This window comes from Euleptes europaea, chromosome 18 (assembly GCF_029931775.1).
Source record: "Euleptes europaea isolate rEulEur1 chromosome 18, rEulEur1.hap1, whole genome shotgun sequence".
Classification (NCBI taxonomy): Eukaryota; Metazoa; Chordata; class Lepidosauria; order Squamata; family Sphaerodactylidae; genus Euleptes; species Euleptes europaea.
In genome coordinates, this window is record NC_079329.1 from 8,585,057 (window position 1) to 8,603,265 (window position 18,209).

The 18,209-nt window shown below is 44.9% G+C and overlaps 1 protein-coding gene across 1 annotated transcript; it reads right to left on the minus strand.

The window, feature by feature from the left end:
- Nucleotides 1-1,043: 1,043 nt before the first annotated feature.
- On the minus strand, nucleotides 1,044-12,345 carry LOC130489327 (zinc-binding protein A33-like). The gene is made up of 6 exons (XM_056863023.1): nucleotides 11,917-12,345; nucleotides 9,492-9,587; nucleotides 7,885-8,121; nucleotides 3,325-3,347; nucleotides 2,727-2,851; nucleotides 1,044-1,595 (listed from the first exon to the last, which is right to left on the minus strand). Exons 1-6 carry the CDS (start codon nucleotides 12,343-12,345, stop codon nucleotides 1,045-1,047), a joined length of 1,461 nt encoding a protein of 486 aa, XP_056719001.1. The 3' UTR covers nucleotide 1,044.
- Nucleotides 12,346-18,209: the final 5,864 nt, after the last annotated feature.

Below are 18,209 nucleotides of genomic sequence, written 5' to 3' on the forward strand. Positions count from 1 at the left end.
CTCCCTCTCATGAACTGCGTAAGTTCATGGCATCAGCATTGCTGACAGGTGCCATCTAGCCTCTACTTAAAAACCTCCAGGGAAGGAGAGCTCACCACCTCCAGAGGAAGCCTGTTCCACTGAGGAACTGCTCTAACTGATAGAAAATTCTTCCTAATGTCTAGACGGAAATAAATGGTGGTGGAAAATGCTGTCAAGTCCCAGCTGACTTATGGCGACCCTGTAGGGTTTTCAAGGCAAGACAAGTTCAGAGGTGGTTTGCCATTGCCTGCCTCTGCATGGGCTGAGAGAGCTCTGAGAGAACTGTGACTGGCACTAGGTCACCCAGCAGAATTCATATGGAGGAGTGGGGAATCGAACCCGGTTCTCCGGATTAAAGTCCCCCACTCTTAACCACTACGCCATGCTGGCTCCATCCATAAATACTACGTCTTTAATAAACTCATTTGAAAATGTCAGTGTTGATCATTTTTTACAGTACAAATCATTACTTGCATGCAAAGGTAAACAGTGTGTATTAATTGACAAAAGAGCTGGGAGGGGGTATTTGAAAGGGGAGAATTAGTTCCTGGATAAATAAAAATTCTCCAATAAAATATAAAAATCAGTATTTAGATGGAGGATACAGCAGGAGTTCTTGGTGCTCGGCAGCCTGTAAAGTATATCTCCAAGAAGTCTGTGCTTGGATATATTCCTGGATTAGGAAAACTAATCTGAAAACCACAGCCGGCATGAGCAGTTCTGGCCTCAGGACTGGATTTGGGTATGAATAAGTAATTTGCTGAGTCCAAGAAACTCAGAACACAGAAAATTCTAATAGAATTTGGAGGGGTAGAATCAAGTTCACTTATTCATTATACACATAGCCCTCTCTTTGTTCAGAGCAGGTTACATGGAACTCCAAGCAGTCTCTCTTCCAGGTGACAATCAAGTCCGTGGCCAGTTGACTTCAACACCATGACAAAAAAATCCAGTCATTCCCAGATTGTTCTCAGCTCCAATTCAAGCAACTGTAGGATCCGTTAACCCTACACGCAGTCCTGGCTATAACACTGGGGACAGCAGGCGGAGGGGTTCAGCGTTCAGTCCATCCTTATTGAACCCAGGGCTGAACATGGGGTAGAGGCACTCGGAGAAGGCGTCAGAAAAGGTGAAGATGTGGGCCATGGTGTCAGCGTCGTAGAAGGAGACCTGTCCCCCTTCGTAATCCAGGTAGATCCCCACCTTCCGAGGTTTGGCCTTGAGGGCCAGCTGCTTAGAGGGAGAGTCAAGAGCCTTGTATTCACTGCCGTTCCGCAGCCAGATGGCCCAGAATCCATTGCTGGGCTTGACGGTCACTTTGGCTTCCTTCCTGTTGACCGATTCCTTGGCTACGCCAACGTCCCAGCTGGTTTTTTCGCCCACCTCTACTTCCCAGTAATGACGTCCCGACGTGAAACCCTGGGTGCCCAGGACACATACTGACTTGCTGAACCTCTCAGGTCCATCAGGAACCTCCTCCTCGGGGTTGTCAACCAGATGTACACTGTCGAGGTCCTTGGAGAGCACAAGGTTGGGATGGTTGGTGGCAGGATCCAACGTTATACGGCACGGAGCTGGAGGGATAAGACAGCCATGAAGATTACCTGTCTGGGCCAAATTTTGAAAATCCCAAAAGAACAGACACAACCTGTCTACACTAAATATGCAAACCAATCCCCCGATTGGGGAGGGGCGGTGGCTCAGTGGTAGACCATCTGCTTGGCATGCAGAAGGTCCCAAGTTCAATCCTTGGCATCTCCAGTTAAAGGGACCAGGCAAGCAGGTGATGGGAAAGACCTCTACCTGAGACCCTGGAGAGCCGCTGCCGGTCTGAGTAGACAATACTGACTTTGATGGACTAAGGGTATAAGGCAGCTTCATGGTTTCAATCTCAATCTGATAATGAAACCTAACAATGAAGCTGTGGAACTGTAGTTCTTAGAGCTGCCAACTCTGGGTTGGGAAATTCATGGAGATTTTGGGGGCGCAGCCTGGAGACAGCAGGTTGTGGGGAAGGACCTCAGCAGGTTACAATGCCATAGAGTCTACCCTCTAAAGCGCCATTTTCTTCAGGGGAATTGATCTCTGTTGTCTGGAGATCAATGCCTTACTGAGAGATTGGCAACCCTAGGAGTTCTTCATACTAAAAGATTCTCAGCATGCATGTGTGTATGTAAAGTGCTGTCAAGTCTCTGCCAACATATGGCGACCCCCTCACGCACATACCCAAATGACAATTCCCAGGGGTCTTTGGGGGAGGAAGGCAACATGAAATATGGGTTGGAATGTTCACTATCCTCTTTCAAAGAAGAGAAAAGAGCCCTAAACTGAACCAGCGGGGTACTTCTTCTGGGAGGAAATTTCCCATGAGGCCTTGCATGATGAACTTTGCAACGCGGGTCTTGTCTAGGGTTCCCAGGTCCCTCTCCGGCACTGGTGGGAGGTTTTTGGGGCGGAGCCTGAGGAGGGTGGGGTTTGGGGAGAGGAGGGACTCCAATGCCATAGAGTCCAGTGCCAAAGACAACATCTGGAATAACACCAGCAATGCTGACCCCAAAGATGAGAAACTGAAGCCCCAAACAGGATGGAGCTGGATCGTTAAGCCTCAGAGCTGGGGAGTCTCTTGCTCCAGTTAGCAGGTCCCATCCTGATCAAACTTACACCCCAAACTGACACAAGTAAATGCTGACTATACCAGTACTTACCAGGTCTCAAAGCTGGAAGCATCTCTCTCCACACCATGTACTGAATGGGGCCTTTAAATTGGCCCAGGCTGAAATCCCGGAAGACCACTGGCGTGATGGACCCTCTCTCTTCGCTGGGGCAATATCTAAAAGGTTGCAGGAACCACAACGTTTGATGAAGGGAATGAATTAGGTGGAAGAAGCCCATCTTTATCACCCTCTAGTAGTCAATGGTGAAAGTACTACAAGCTTATTAGGCTCTTTAAAAAATATTTATTAAGATTTACAAAAATACAACATTACAAACAAAATTATTTCCAAACACCCTGTGAGGTAGGTGGGGCTGAGAGAGCTCTAAGAGAGCTGTGATTAGCCCAAGGTCACCCAGCTGGGTTCATATGTAAGAGTGGGGAACCAACCCAGTTTACCAGATTAGCCTCTGCCACTCATATGGAGGAGTGGGGAATCGAACCCGGTTCTCCAGATTAGAGTCCACCACTCCATACCACCACTCTTAACCACTACACAATACTGGCTCCCTACAACCACACTGGTAGACGGGTGAGAGGGTAGATGGGTGAGAAAGAGAGGGGGGAAAGAGATCCTAAGATCTACTCACTTCTCCACGAAAGCCTTGATGTTCTGTGAAAAGATAAGAGGAATTAGCAGAGGAATGGCAGCTGTTAAGCATAATTTTCTATCATAGCCTACATGGAAGCTAGTTAAAAACTAGGTGGTGAAATTGCTTGTGTCTATTTCAACCAAGGTTGAATGGAAGAAGAAGAAGAAAGAGGAGGAGGAGTTGGTTTTTATCTACCTTCAAGGAGTCTCAAACCTTAAATAAGGAGTCGTGAAACCAACCCAGTTCAACAGATTAGAGTCCACCACTCTTAACCACCACACCATGCTGGCTCTCATAGCTTAGTGCCTAGCCACTAATGCATCTGTTAGTTCGTTTGCTGCTTGTTGATAATCTTGAGTTGGAATTTCTTTCCAATCTAATGTATTTACCATGTGGTAGATTTTCCCTGAGGTGTTTCGGGTGGAATGAATTAAAATGCAATAATGCATTACAGTCCGTAGGTTTTTTGTAAACCTTGACCGCCAATGTATTAGATGTAGTACGGTACACAACAGTATCCAAAAAGGATATAGATTTAGCATTGCAGGTACCTGTAAATCTAATTGAGGAACATGTATTAAGCCAATTAAGAAAATCTTCAAAAACAATATCGGAAGAAAAAATGAAAAACAAATCATCAATAAAATGCCGATACCCTATGATGAATTCTATAAACGGGTTGTTATTATATATAAAACGGCATTCCATTTCAGCCATAAAAATATTTGCAATGGTAGGAGCGCTGGCCGAACCCATGGCTATTCCATCTACCTGTAAAAATAACTGATTACCAAATCTGAAAAAATTGTTTTCCAAAATGATATTGAGTAAACATAAAAGAAATTTCGAATCCGGATTTGGGTCTATACGTGACTCTAAGAGCTCTTGAATAATGTCACGTGTCTCTATAATAGGAACATTTGTGTACAGAGATGTTACATCTACTGTTGCCAGTATGTACTGTGGCGGGACTTCTAGGTTCTCAACATACCTAATGAAGTCCCCAGTATCCTTTATGTAAAAGGCTGTGTCCATAGCAAATTGCCTTAGGTGATAGTCCAAATATTTTGCCAGGGGTCCGGTTATGGCTTGTGAAGCTAATACTACGGGTCCTCCTGGGGGTATCTGACCAGGTTTGCGTATTTTGGGAAGTATGTAGAATATAGGTATATGTGGATGTTTATTAATTAAGAATTCAGCTGTTGATTTATCTATACTACCCGATCTAAAAGCTTCTAACACCACAGATTGTATTGTTTTTGCTATCCTGTCAGTGGGATCCCTAGCTATTTTTTTGTAGTAAGCAGTTTGATTAAGCTGGCGCATCGCTTCCTGCATATAGTGTATTCTGTCCTGTAGGACTATCGTGCCGCCTTTATCAGCCGATTTGATTATTAAATTTTTATCTGAAGCCAATCCCTCTAAGGCTATTTTTTCTTATTTGGTTAAATTGTGATATCTGGGTATTTTATCCTGTTCTAATCTATGTATGTCTCTCAGGACTACAGATTGAAACGCACTAATGAGAGGGTTGTTGCTTGTCGGGTTGAATTTAGACTTGGGATGGAAAGGACCACTATGTGTAGAGTTGGTTTTGAAATGATCTTTTAATTTGACAATACGAAACAGCTTATATAAATCAACCTGCGTTTGAAGCGGTGAATAAGTCGGCATGGGTACATAGATCTAGACTCAAAACTTTTTCTTCTGTTGGATTGAGCGTTCTAGAAGACAGATTCACTATTGATTTTTCTTCTTGCGGTATGGGCGCTTCACAAAAAAATGATGGTTTTGATCCCTGGGGCGCAGCATGTAGCTATGGCTCAAGTTGGAGCTCGCCATGGAAACACTATTAGACTCCCCCTCATCAGAATATCCGTCATTGCGACGATCCTTTCTCCTGTAATTTTTTCTGACTTTTCTATTGTTCTCAGTTTTATCCTGAGAGAAATACCAAGTATATACTCTTTTGGCAGCATAATCATCTTTATCCCGCTTAAATTTTTTGCTTTGAAGTCCTTAATATCATCAGCATAAGTTTTAACATCCCGTTCTAACTTCTCTATTTGGGTCTTAAAGGAGTCAGGTGTTGTTTGACTTTCCAGGGTAAGTTTCAAGGAATCTGTTTCCTGTTTAATGTTAATCACTTCTTTTTTCGCTTGATCAATGATTAACAACATTAGGTCAATGGAACATCGATTTAAAATGGCAACCCACTTTTCCTTAAATTCAACATTCTCTTTGAACAAATATGGACTTTATTCATTCTTAAGCCCCTCGGTATTATATTGGCTTTGACATGATAGCACAGCAGCATGTAGCTCACATCTGATGGTCTTTTTACAAGCATAATACAGAGCAGATATATCAACTTCTTCAGTGTTAGTATCACAAACAGTGGGTAAATCTTTTAATATTCTATCCCTTTCGGCTGCACTAAATGAAAAGGTATCAGTCAATTTGTCCATAGTGCCACAACAATAGTTATAAATCAGAACAATGAGGCACCTCCGTGCTAATACCAATTGGTTAGGAAAAACTGCACCGGAGACCAAGCGTACAAAAATAGCAAAATTCTTATTAGTGCTTAAGATATATATAACAATCACGCAGAAAAGTGGAATACATGAACAAACGAGGTGGAAATATATACAATATATACAAAAACTGAATAGATGTGAAGTCTATGCAACAAGGTTAAGAGACACTAAGGTCTTCTAGGTATATATTTCTAAAGGTTTCTTCAAAAGGTCCAATTGCTGGTACATAGATCCCAAAAGCAACACTTTATGGGAAATGCTGGGGGACGGCCGTTTCAAAGTCTTTTCTTCAGCCCCATTCCTATAACACCTCAGGGAAAATCTACTGTATGGTCAATACATTAGACTGAAAAGAAATTCAACTCAAGATCAGGATTATCAACAAGCAGCAAACGAACTAACAGATGCATTAGTGGCTAGACGATATCCGAATAGGATCATTCATCAAGCTCGATCACGGGCGCAGCAAAGGGACAGGCGATCCTTATTATATGATAATCCAATTCATAGTAATAATGCACAGAACTCACATTCGCATTACAACACACACACTTATCAGGTAGGATCAGCCAGATAATAAAGAAGCATTGGCATATGTTAAGGGAAATACCCGGATGTGAGAACTTACCGCGGTTCGGGTACAGAAGAACTACATCAATTAGGGACAGATTAGTTCATACAGATATTGTTGACACCACAGATAACAAGAGTAGTAGATGTAGAGGACATTATAAATGTCATGGCTGTTTGGCTTGCAATCTTAGTTTGGAAGTGAAAGAATTCAAACGGACAGATAGACATTTCACGTTCAAACTTAATAATTTCACAAATTGTGAAACGAAAAATTCTGTTTATTGCCCTAGGTGTCCCTGCGGTTATTTGTACATAGGATCCAGCATTAGACCAATAAAAAATAGGATCCTTGAACATCATGCGAGCATACGCGCAAAAATTTCTAAAGCTCCGGTTGTTGATCACTTCATGGAAGCCCGCCATTCGGAGAACGATCTTAGGTTTTTTGTTATATGGAACTTACAGGGCAAGTGTTATGACAGAAGGGACAGAGAAAGAATTTTAAGGCAAAAAGAAACATTCTTCATACGCCTTTTTGATACAATAAAGCCAAACGGTTTGAATTTAGAAAATGATTTTTCATGTTATATATAATTTGGATGTTATATGGTAATAACTATGACTGGCTCAAACATTAGATAGTATATGGTAACTTGCTCAGGACAAACGAATGCGATGTGTTTCACCAACACCTGTTTTGTATCTAGAGCACTCAGTAGGAGAGCTTAGTATTCGGCTGCACTTTGGAGTATCCCTTGTGGAACTGAGAACTGTGAACTGCTTAAAGAATATTTAACAGAAGGATATTTATCTGGAAACATAGTTTTGTAAGTAAAAATTATTTGCTGTATACATGCAACCTTAGATATACTGTGATATGTATAAAAATAAATCATGTTATGTTTAATATAGGAATGGGGCTGAAGAAAAGACTTTGAAACGGCCGTCCCCCAGCATTTCCCATAAAGTGTTGCTTTTGGGATCTATGTACCAGCAATTGGACCTTTTGAAGAAACCTTTAGAAATATATACCTAGAAGACCTTAGTGTCTCTTAACCTTGTTGCATAGACTTCACATCTATTCAGTTTTGTATATATTGTATATATTTCCACCTCTTTTGTTCATGTATTCCACTGTTCTGCGTGATTGTTATATATGTCTTAAGCACTAATAAGAATTTTGCTATTTTTGTACGCTTGGTCTCCGGTGCAGTTTTTCCTAACCTCCAGGTGGTAGCTGGAGGTCTCCCACTATTACAACTGATCTCCAGGCGACAGAGATCAGTTCACCTGGAGAAAATGGCTGCTTTGGAAGGTGGACTCTATGGCATTATATCCCACTGAAGTCCCTCCCCTCCCTAAACCCCGCCTTCCTCAGTCTCCACCCACAAAATCTCCAGGTATTTCTCAACCTGGAGCTGGCAACCCTGAGAGATGCACCAACCTTCAGGAACATCTCAGGATCTTGCTGCTCCTCCAGCTGAGCTTGGATCTTAGCCATGTGCCCCTCTGCCACACGGACTTGCTCTTGCCCATTGCGCTGGTTGGTTTCCAGCTCGCTGAGGAGTAGCTCCTCCTCCCGCCGAATCTCCCTCCTCATGGCTGCCTCCTTCTCCTGGAGCCACTGGTGGAGCTCAAGGAACTGGGACGAGAGGTGCTGCTCCAGTCGGAGCCGCTGGGCCTTTGGAGAAGACAGAGACAAGAAGGGATGAGCGGCCTGATGCACTGGTGGAACTTCTCCGTTCTCTTCTACAATCACCATGTGCAAAAATTGAATGGCAGAATGGCTAGGGTTGCCAACCTCCAGGTACTAATGGAAAAAAGCAGCACGTGGCTCATTTATACAAAATGAAAAAGCAGAATTAGCTATTGGAGTAAAAATTGTATTTTCTTAGGTAATTAATATATGCAACTCCAAAGGGAAACCAATTATATGAACTGGCGTGTTGCTGGACACACCCACCAAAGAACAAAACGGCCACGCAGGGCTTAAAGCAATGAAAATTAATATGAAATATATAACTGATGACAACTTCAACCGGGCTTGTAATTTATGAGCTGCGCACAGGGCTTAAAGCTATGAATAATGGCAGTTAACTAAAAAGTAGCCTCACCAGGCTGACAATGATAATAAAACAAAAGCATTAACATAAAAGAATAACCCAGCATTTCTTTAAGCCCTGCGTGGCAGTTTTGTTCTTTGGTGGGTGTGTCCAGCAACACGCCAGTTCATATAATTGGTTTCCCTTTGGAGTTGCATATATTAATTACCTAAGAAAATACAATTTTTACTCCAATAGCTAATTCTGCTTTTTCATTTTGTAGAAATGAGCCACGTGCTTCTTTTTCCATTAGTCTACACTATTTCAGCAACCTCAAGGTACTAGCTGAAGATCTGCTGTTACAACCGATCTCCAGCCAACAGAGATCAGTTCACCTGAAGAAAGCGGCTGCTTTGGCGATTGGACTCTATGGCATTGAAGTCCCTCCCCTCCCCAAACCCCGCCCTCCTCAAGCAACCCCAGTTGTAATTCCGGGAGATTCCCAGGCATGCCCTCCCTTTGGCGGTACTAAATGGCAGGTTTAAAAATATTCCTTTTGAGAAAAGGTTATGTGTATGTGGCTTGAGTCAACACGATACGCTACAGCATATAATCATAAATTGTCACCTGCATGACAGTCCTCGTAAAAAACAACAACAAACAATTCTATCCTTGATTGATAAAATGAAATCTAGCTAAGAATTCTCTGTATGCCAGTTTTTGTTGAATGATTTTCCTGAAGTCACTTTAAAGGTGGCGGAATTTTTGATGGAAGTTGTCAATATAAGGACTAAAGTCCAAACCATATTTAAATCGATAATGTATGGACAGTGAATTTTGTGTACTGCTTACATCATGTTTCTGAGTATATGCCAGTAAAGGTCGATTGATTGATTCCCAGGCCCCACCGGGATGTTGGCACCCCTGGTGGAATGCATGATGGCCAAACGAAAGAGCTGGAGGAAGCCCACGGCTAAGACAGACAGACAGAACACAGGGCTGGACTCACTGTGATTTCGGGGACCTTCTGGGCACTCAAGTCTTGCAAGGATTTTGCTGCCTGGGCTTTGGATTCCAGCGGTGCTTGAGACGCCGTCAAGATCACCTGGATGGAAATACAAACACCACAAAGAGACATGATTTAGGGACATTTGGATGGCCCCTGCGGGAAACAAGATGCTGAACCTTCTGCCTGATCCTGATCCTGCAGGCTCTTGTTTAAGTTCTTGCTGCCATAGCTTCAGTTTGCAAAGAGACAAGTGATTTACATTGATCAACATAGACACCCTCATCTCAGTGACTTGCTTGAAGGCAATTGGAATGCAATTCCCCTGGAGAAAATGGCTGCTTTGGCCATTGGACTCTATGGCGTTGAAGTCCCTCCCCTCTTCAAACCCCACCCTCCTCAGCCCCCCCCCCCAAAATCTCCAAGTATTTCCCAACCTGGAGCTGGCAACCCTACCTGGAGAAAATGGCTGTTTGGAAGGTGAATTCTATGGCGTTATACCTCACTGAAGTCCCACCTGTCCCCAAACCTTGCCCTCCTCTGGCTCCACCCCTAAAATCTCCAGGTATTTCCCACCCCAGAGCTGGCAAACCTAACCATAGGCCTGGCAGAACACATCGGTCTTACAGGTAAGCTTTTTAATGGCCATTGAGTTGGGCAATTATCATCCCTGGGGGATGAAGGTGGTTGTCAAGGGCTGTTGTCACACTAGGGTTGCCAACCTCCAGGTACTTGCTGGAGATCTCCTGCAATTACAACTGATCTCCAGCTGATGGAGATCAGTTCACCTGGAGAAAATGGCCGCTTTGGCAATTAGACTCAATGGCATTGAGGTCCCGCCGTTCCCCAAACCCCGCCCTTCTCAAGCTCCGCCCCAGAAACCTCCGGCCAGTGACAAAGAGGGACACATGAAACTGCCTTATACTGAATCAGACCCTTGGTCCATCAAAGTCAGTATTGTCTACTCAGACTGGCAGCGGCTCTCCAGGATCTTAGGCAGAGGTCTTTCCCATCACCTACTTGCCTGGTCCCTTTAACTGAAGATGCCGGGGATTGAACCTGGGACCTTCTGCGAGGCAAGGAGATGCTCTACCACTGAGCCACAGCCCATCCCTAAAGGGGACCTGGCAACCCTATGTCACACACTTGTGAATTTTGTTTTTAGGGCCCGGGTGTTAAATATTTGCCGCTCGCTAGTGAAGACTTGCAAATCGCCATCATCCGGCAGGAAACGCAGGATTAAAATGTTCAAATAAGTTAAAAAGAAAAACCCACTTGGATCGACGAAGCGTGGCCGACTCTGGGGCATGAGAGCCCAGCTGCAGGGCAGCTCTTTAGCAATACCCAGGATGACGACACAAGATGATCGGGCACACCCGGCAAAGGCGGCTTGTGCGGAGTTGTGTAATGAAGCCCAAAGCTCATGAATCAGGCCTTCTCTGGGCGAGCAAGCATCAGGAGCGATATGAGCAACCTTCCAGTTTCAGGGCCCGGGAGGGTAGCGAAATGAATGAGCCACATACTCAGGCTCATCAGGTGGTACAGCCCTGTTGGATTGCGCCACAAGGCCAGGCTTCGCTTGTTGAAATGCTTCCCATTATCTGTTTGGCTTTTTCCAAACAAGCTCCCTGCTAGGTAGGGTTGCCAACCTCCAGGTAATTACTAAAGAAGAAAGACAGTACCCAAAAACAGGTTGCTAACAAGTAGTGCTATATTACAACAAGTGATGTGACAAAATGGGACAAACATACACCAACATATGTATATACACCTACATGGTATGAAGACCAAAGTATCAACACCTGGTATGAATATCAACACAGCAAGTCATCAAGCAATATAAATACAGTTCATAAGGCAAAAGCCTTTGGTAAGTTCAAATGGGCAAAAAGCCGTTTCCAGGGAAGCAGTGAAGGCTTGAGTCCAGGATTGATAACGTGGAGGTCTTCAGGACGTGTTATCCAGATCAATTTGACACATTTCACTTTTGGCTTCATCAGCCAATGCGCAACGCAGATTATTACAAAACCATAGTAAGAGAAAAATTGGAGGACCATGAAGGTTCCAAGCAGATCTTTAAATCTTTAAATAGCCAAAAGCAAAACGTGATGGTTAAGCATGCAAAATTAAAAAAAAATGCGGGGCACTTCAGCCTGGAACGCTCTGCTAATTACCATGCAAAAATGGCCATAGAGTCCAATGGCCAAAGCGGCCATTTTCTCCAGGGGAACTGATACATGACTAGTAGCCATGAATAGCCCTCTTCTCCATGAACGTGTCCACTCCCCTCTTAAAACCTTCCAAGTTTCAGCCATCACCACATCCTGGGGCAGGGAGTTCCACAGTTTAACTCTGACTATTGAACAATGACCTCCTGACCAGCTGAATTAACTGCCAAGTCTGGTATATGGCAGTGCCCCCTACTGACCTTATAGTGTTCGACAGCCTCACCCAGAGGAAGGCACTGGTGCCCCCAGTGTTCTGGTTGCAAGACCCTTGCCAGGCAGCCGTCCTCCGTGCAGAAGATTAGGTCCCCTTGCACATCCTCGCCATTTTCGAGTTCGGCATCTTCGTCGCTGGCGTGGGCCGAGAGGGACTCCATCGCCTTCTGCGCCAGCTGCCCCAGCACCCGGTTGGCCGTGAACTTGCCCCCCGGTATCTCGCAGCGGCACTCCGGACAGGTGGGAAGCGGCATGTCTTCCCCACCGTTGGCAGGTATCTCCTCCCAATAGCGTGTGATACAGACCTGGCAGAAATTGTGCCCACATTCCAGGATGACGGGGTCGGAGAAGAGCTCCAAGCAGATGGAACAGCTCAGGTCTTCCGCCAAGTCCTCCACTCCGATTGGGGCCGCCATGGAGGAAAAGCAAGACAGGGCAACAGGAGGACACCTTTAGCTTCAACTCTTCTCCCTATCTGGTTATGTATAATACTTCTCTCCTTCCCTTTCTGTTTTGCGGCTCTTGTTGCATTCAGCAGTCCACGGCCCGTGCTTCCTCTCCTGTTCTATTTCTGTACCTCTGTTACGAGTTTCTATCCCGTTCTCTCTGTACGCATCTGGTTGTCGGGTCACGTCACGACTCTCTGTTTTGCTCTAGCTTCTCCAAACGGCAGCTCCAGTACCGTTTAGCTATTGTTCTTCTACGTCGCCTGTGCCTTTTTGTTTCTAAGCCTAGCCCTTCATAGCGACTGCTCCACTCACTCACTGGACCGCCGAGCCACCTTCCTCCCGTTTCTCTTCTCCTCTGCAAGAATGTCTCTCTCCTCCCGTCTCTCCTTCTGCGAGTCTTTCGAGCACTTCTTTTCCTATCAGCCCTGCCCAAACCGCACAAGTCTCAACGCAGCTGCTGAATAATTTGCCAGATCGCAGATAAAGAGACTCTCCGAGTCAAGCTGTGTGTCAAATCTGGGACTTTATTCAATCTCTCCAATATCTCGGTCTCTTTTATTTCCCACAAAGGCCCTGCCCTTTTCGGCCCGCCTCTTCCCTACAAATGCATGTGTATATCACTCATGCCAACATAAGCATCTGATAGCTGGCACCTCCCAGACTCCCACATCACCTAAATACATTCATAGGCATTCATTGTTCAAGAGCACCAAACCAGTTATGAGTGATAAGGACTAACAAGAATGTTTGCAAAGGGCTAAGGCAGGGGTGTCGAACTCATTTGTCACGAAGGCCGAATATGACGTAAATGTCACTTGGTCAGGCCGGGCCATGTGTACCATAAAATGCCAGGCACCGGAGATACAAACTTTACAGAACACAAAGCCAATTAATGGTATTATTTTTACTTTATTTATTTTTTAACTTAAAATACAAACATGCTTAAAACAATCACACTCTTACAGTATTCTCTTTTATTTAACAGGCTTTGATCATTGACCCCTCAGGGCTGGGTGTAGGGTTGCCAGGTCCTTCACTCCACCAGCAGGAACTTTGCGGGGGACGCGTGATGCGTGCCCGCACCCTGCACAATGCACACACGCACCCCACTCGACACGCCGATGTCACTTCCGGGTTTGCTCGGAAGTGACGCGGGCGGTCTAGCAATCTCCACCAAAACTCTATGGTTTTCATAGAGTTTCCCAGAGGTTGCTACAGTGTCCGCGTCTCGCCCTCTTTTGCCCACCAACCCTTTAGCTGTTGTTTTTTCTAAGCGCTGCTCCCGTATCTGTAAATAAAACTAATTTTACAAGGGTGCTACAATTATCTCCAGTTCCCTCTCATCCAGAGGCCATCAAACCAGAGGGAACTGGTTAGGGGCAGGGAGAAGCATGCATAAAGATGCCTTATACTGAACCAGACCCTTGGTCCATCGAAGTCAGTACTGTCTACTCAAACTGGGAGCAGCTCCTTCACCTTCTGCCAGATTCTTTAATTGGAGATATTCTACCACTGAGCCTTGTCACCTCCCAAGAACAAAACATTTACAAAATTTGAATCCTAAGATTTTGGAATTTCAGAATTTACCTTGAGGAAAAGTTTCCCTAAAGTCAAAACCCCATGCCTTGTTAATATGCCAAACTCAATGACTTCTTTTCTTTCTTTTGTTTCTTAAAAGTTGAGGAACTTCCATTAGAAGGAATGTTGTCTGAGTACTATGCAAGAAAATATCATGAGCTAATTTGAAGCTCTGCTCACGACCTGAGTACGATCCCGACGGAAGTCGGTTTCAGGTAGCCGGCTCAAGGTTGACTCAGCCTTCCATCCTTCCGAGGTCGGTCAAATGAGTACCCAGCTTGCTGGGGGTAAAGGGAAGACGACTGGAGAAGGCAATGGCAAACCACCCCGCAAACAAAGTCTGCATAGTAAGTGTGATGTCACCCCATGGGTCAGGAATGACCCGGTGCTTGCACAGGGGACCTTTACCTTTTTTAATTCGAGTTGGGAAACGTACTGAAGCGTCGTCCTTCCCCTCTATTTTCCCACCTCTCAATTGTTTCATAAAATCCGGGCGATGAAAAACGATTTTACAGCTTTATTATTTTTTTCTGACTTGTGACTCATTTTTTAAAAGGACGTCTCCCTAATGAAGTGAAGCTTCTTTAGTTGTGAATTAGTGGGTCGTTCTTCCGATCTTGCCTCAGTTTCGAAATTTCGTTTACCAGGCTCCTCTAGGAATGAACGTTGTTGACTCAGTAGGTGAATCACCTGGCCCCTCTAGGAATGCATGCTGTTGACTCAGGTGAATCACCCCTGTAGGAAGTGGGTCCAAAGCGGCTCAGCCCATGTCATGGACGGTGGGTTTCTGTGGATCAATGCAATTCCGCTCCTCCTACACACCCAATACAGCAGGTCGAAAGATCTAGAAAACTCTGTGTCACTTTTTAGCATGGGGCCCTCTCTCCTCCTCCATCCGCACAGCTTCAGTGGTGCAACGCTTCCACGCCCTGGATTCGGTTGTGTAACACCGTTGGGAAAATCCTTGGCAGCCGCACAAAAATAACTCCTGCTGAAATGCTATCAAAAGGAGCAAAGAGAATCAGCTGCCCAGGCTGTAAGACTAGCAGAACAATGGACATGTCTGTGCTTAGTTATTTGTATATCTGGTTCCCGTGTGCGTGTTAAGTGCCATCGAGTTGCTTCCGACTCATGGCGACCCTATGAATCAATGTCATCCAAAACGTCCTCTCATTAACAGCTTTGCTCAGGTCTTGCTAACTGAGGGCCCTGGCTTCCTTTAGAGAATCAATCCATCTCATGTTGAGTCTTCCTCTTTTCCTGCCACCTTCAACTTTCCCTAGCATTATTGTGGTATAGTGGTTAAGAACGGTGGTTTGGAGCATGGTATAGTGGTTAAGAGTGGTGGTTTGGAGCATGGTATAGTGGTTAAGAGCGGTGGTTTGGAAAGGTAGAATCTGATTTGGAGAACCGGGTTTGATTTCCCACTCCTCCACATGAGCAGCAGATGCTAATCTGGTGAACTGGATTTGTTTCCCTACTACCTACACATGAAGCCAGCTGGGTGACCTTGGGCTAGTCACCCTCTCTCAGCCCCACCTACCTCACAGGGTGTCTGTTGTGGGGAGGGGAAGGGAAGGTGATTGTAAGCCAGTTTGATTCTTTCTTAAGTGATACAGAAAGTTGCCATATAAAAACCAACTCTTCTTCTTCCCATGTGTGTGCGTGATAAGTGCTGTCAAGTCGCTTCCGAATCGTGGCAACCCTAGGAATCAATGTCCTTCAAAACGTCCTATCTTGAACAGCCTTGCTCAGGTCTTGCAAATTGAGAGCCGTGGCTTCCATTATAGAGTCAATCCTCTTGTTGGGTCTTCCTCTTTTCCTGCTGCCTTCCACTTTTCCTAGCATGCTTGTCTTTTCCAGTGACTCTTGTCTTCTCAAAATGTGACCAAAGTACGATAGCCTCAGTTTAGTCCTTAGCTTCTAAGGACAGTTCAGGCTCAATTTGATCTAGAACCCAATTACTTGTCTTTTTGGTGGCCCACGGTATCCACAACACTCTCTTCCAACACCTGTCAAAGGAATCAACTTTCTTCCTGTCAGCTTTCACACCCATACACAGTAATAGGGAATACTATGGCATGAATTAACTTGATCTTGGTTGCCAGTGACACATCCTTACACTTCAGAATTTTTGCAGATAGGCAAAACCAAACAGCCCTGGCTAGGAGAACCCCAGACTTACAGAAAAAATCTTATGTTTTCTGGGTTCTTGTAGGTTATCGGTTCTTGTAGGTTATCCGGGCTGTGTGGCCGTGGTCTTGGTATTTTCTTTCCTGACGTTTCGCCAGCAGCTGTGGCAGGCATCTTCAGAGGAGTAACACTGAAGGACAGTGTCTCTCAGTGTCAAAGTGTGTTGGAAGAGTAATATATATGATCAGAAGGGGGTTGGGTTTGAGCTGAGTCATTGTCCTGCAAAAGTATCAAAGGTAATGTGCTAATCATTGTCCTGTAAGTATCAAGGTAATGTGCTAATTATGTTATCTTATGTTTTCTGTTTGTTAGTTTTTTTAAGGGGGGATACAAAACTGCCAAAGTTTGAATAGCATCATTTGTGCACGCGCAGACTGTCAAAAAACAAAGTTCATTGGTACTTTGAGTATCCACAGCAACCCAAAATAGCATGCAAAAGCAGGACAGCAGCAGCTATCAGGGGAATCTGGAGCGAGCTCCAACTTGCTTCTTCCCCCGCCTCTCACTCCTCCTCCTTTGCCATGGTGGAGGCAGGGGAAAGAGAGGAAAGCAAGCAGATACAAGGGGAAAACATGCCAGAGTCAAGGAAGGAGTGCAAGAGGAGACATGGGGAGGGTCCAGATGCAGTGTTGGGGGGATCTCACACAGGAGAGACTGGGAAAGACCAGTACTGGTCAAATGGACCAGTAGTCCAACCAGCTTATAAGGCAAGTTTTTATTTTTGAGCCAGAAAAAAATGTCGCATCTCCACCAAGCACAGACCTGAAATGATAACATGTTTTGTAAGAACTCCCATAAAGTTATCCAGTTTTACTGTGCCTGAAGAAGAAGAGTTGGTTTTCATATGCCGACTTTCTCTACCACTTAAGGAAGAATCAACCCAGTTTACAATCACCTTCCCTTCCTCTCCCCAAAACAGACACCCGGTGAGGTAGGTGGGGTTGAGAGAGCTCTAAGAGAGCTGTGACTAGCCCAAGGTCACCCGGCTGCCTTCATGTGGAGGAGTGGGGAAACCAGCCCAGTTCACCAGATTAGAGTCTGCCACTGATGTGGAGGAGTGGGGAATCAAACCCAGTTCTCCAGATTAGATATTTTTCTAGCCTCCATCCCCCACCCCCCCCAAAAATCAGGCAACGTGAGAAAGAGAAGCAGCAAAGATACGTCTTAATGTTGTACAGCTTTAAATAACCCTGCCGGATAAATAATTTTTAACTTCCATCCTGGCAGGGGCAGTACATCCAAGAGATAGTGACAGAGTCAAAAGTTTCTAACAAGCACTAGGAAACCTGTAACAGATCAGGGAAGAGGGCGATGCGAAAGAACAGTCAACGCCTCCGATTGGCAACAGACTCCAAAAAGGGTTCCTTTTAGGTGCCTCCATTTGCAATAGGTGCGAGCAAAATGTTCCATTTCATTTCTTTGTGTGTTTATTTATATTTCGATCCTTATCACCAACCATTTTAATTCTCTGCTTTTCACTGTAGGATTTGTACACTCATTTGTTTCAGGAACCCCTGTGGTAATATACTGTATGCCCAATATATTTCACAACATTGATGTATTTATTATGTATGCATGCCCCTTCTATGAGCAGAATATTGCCGATGTATTGACACACAAATTAACTTTTCAAAAATGTGCATATTGATCATGGGGAAAGTTTTGTGCAAGGAAACTAGAAGCGGCTGAGAATAAGGAATCACAGTATTGTTTTATTTAGACCCTGCTCCCCCCCTAAAGCAGGGACCCAAAGGTCTACACACACATGCATGCATGCATTTTATCCTCAGAACAACAATTTTGTGAGGTAGGTTAGGCCGAGAGAGTGTGGGTGACTGGCCCAAGTCCACCCAGTGAGCTCCCATGGCAGAACTGGGATTCAAACCAGGTTCTCAACAGAGGTTCAGGCCCAAACTGCAGGAATCTGGGATCCAAAATCTTTCCGTTACAGCTTAAGATCAGAGCCGGTCTCTCCCAATCCCTGACACACACACGTCACCCTGTACTTGTACTGGTAGCATAATAAAAACTTGCATAACTCTTCCAGGTGCGTCATCCTG

Excerpts from the sequence above, each read along its gene's own strand:
- LOC130489327 (XM_056863023.1), bottom strand. The coding sequence starts at position 12,345 with ATGGCGGCCCCAATCGGAGTGGAGGACTTGGCGGAAGACCTGAGCTGT. Across the intron at positions 9,588-11,916 it reads AGGCTGTCGAACACTATAAG|GTGATCTTGACGGCGTCTCA; the intron begins GTCAGTAGGGGG and ends ATTTCCATCCAG. Across the intron at positions 1,596-2,726 it reads GCTTCCAGCTTTGAGACCTG|CTCCGTGCCGTATAACGTTG; the intron begins GTAAGTACTGGT and ends TTATCCCTCCAG.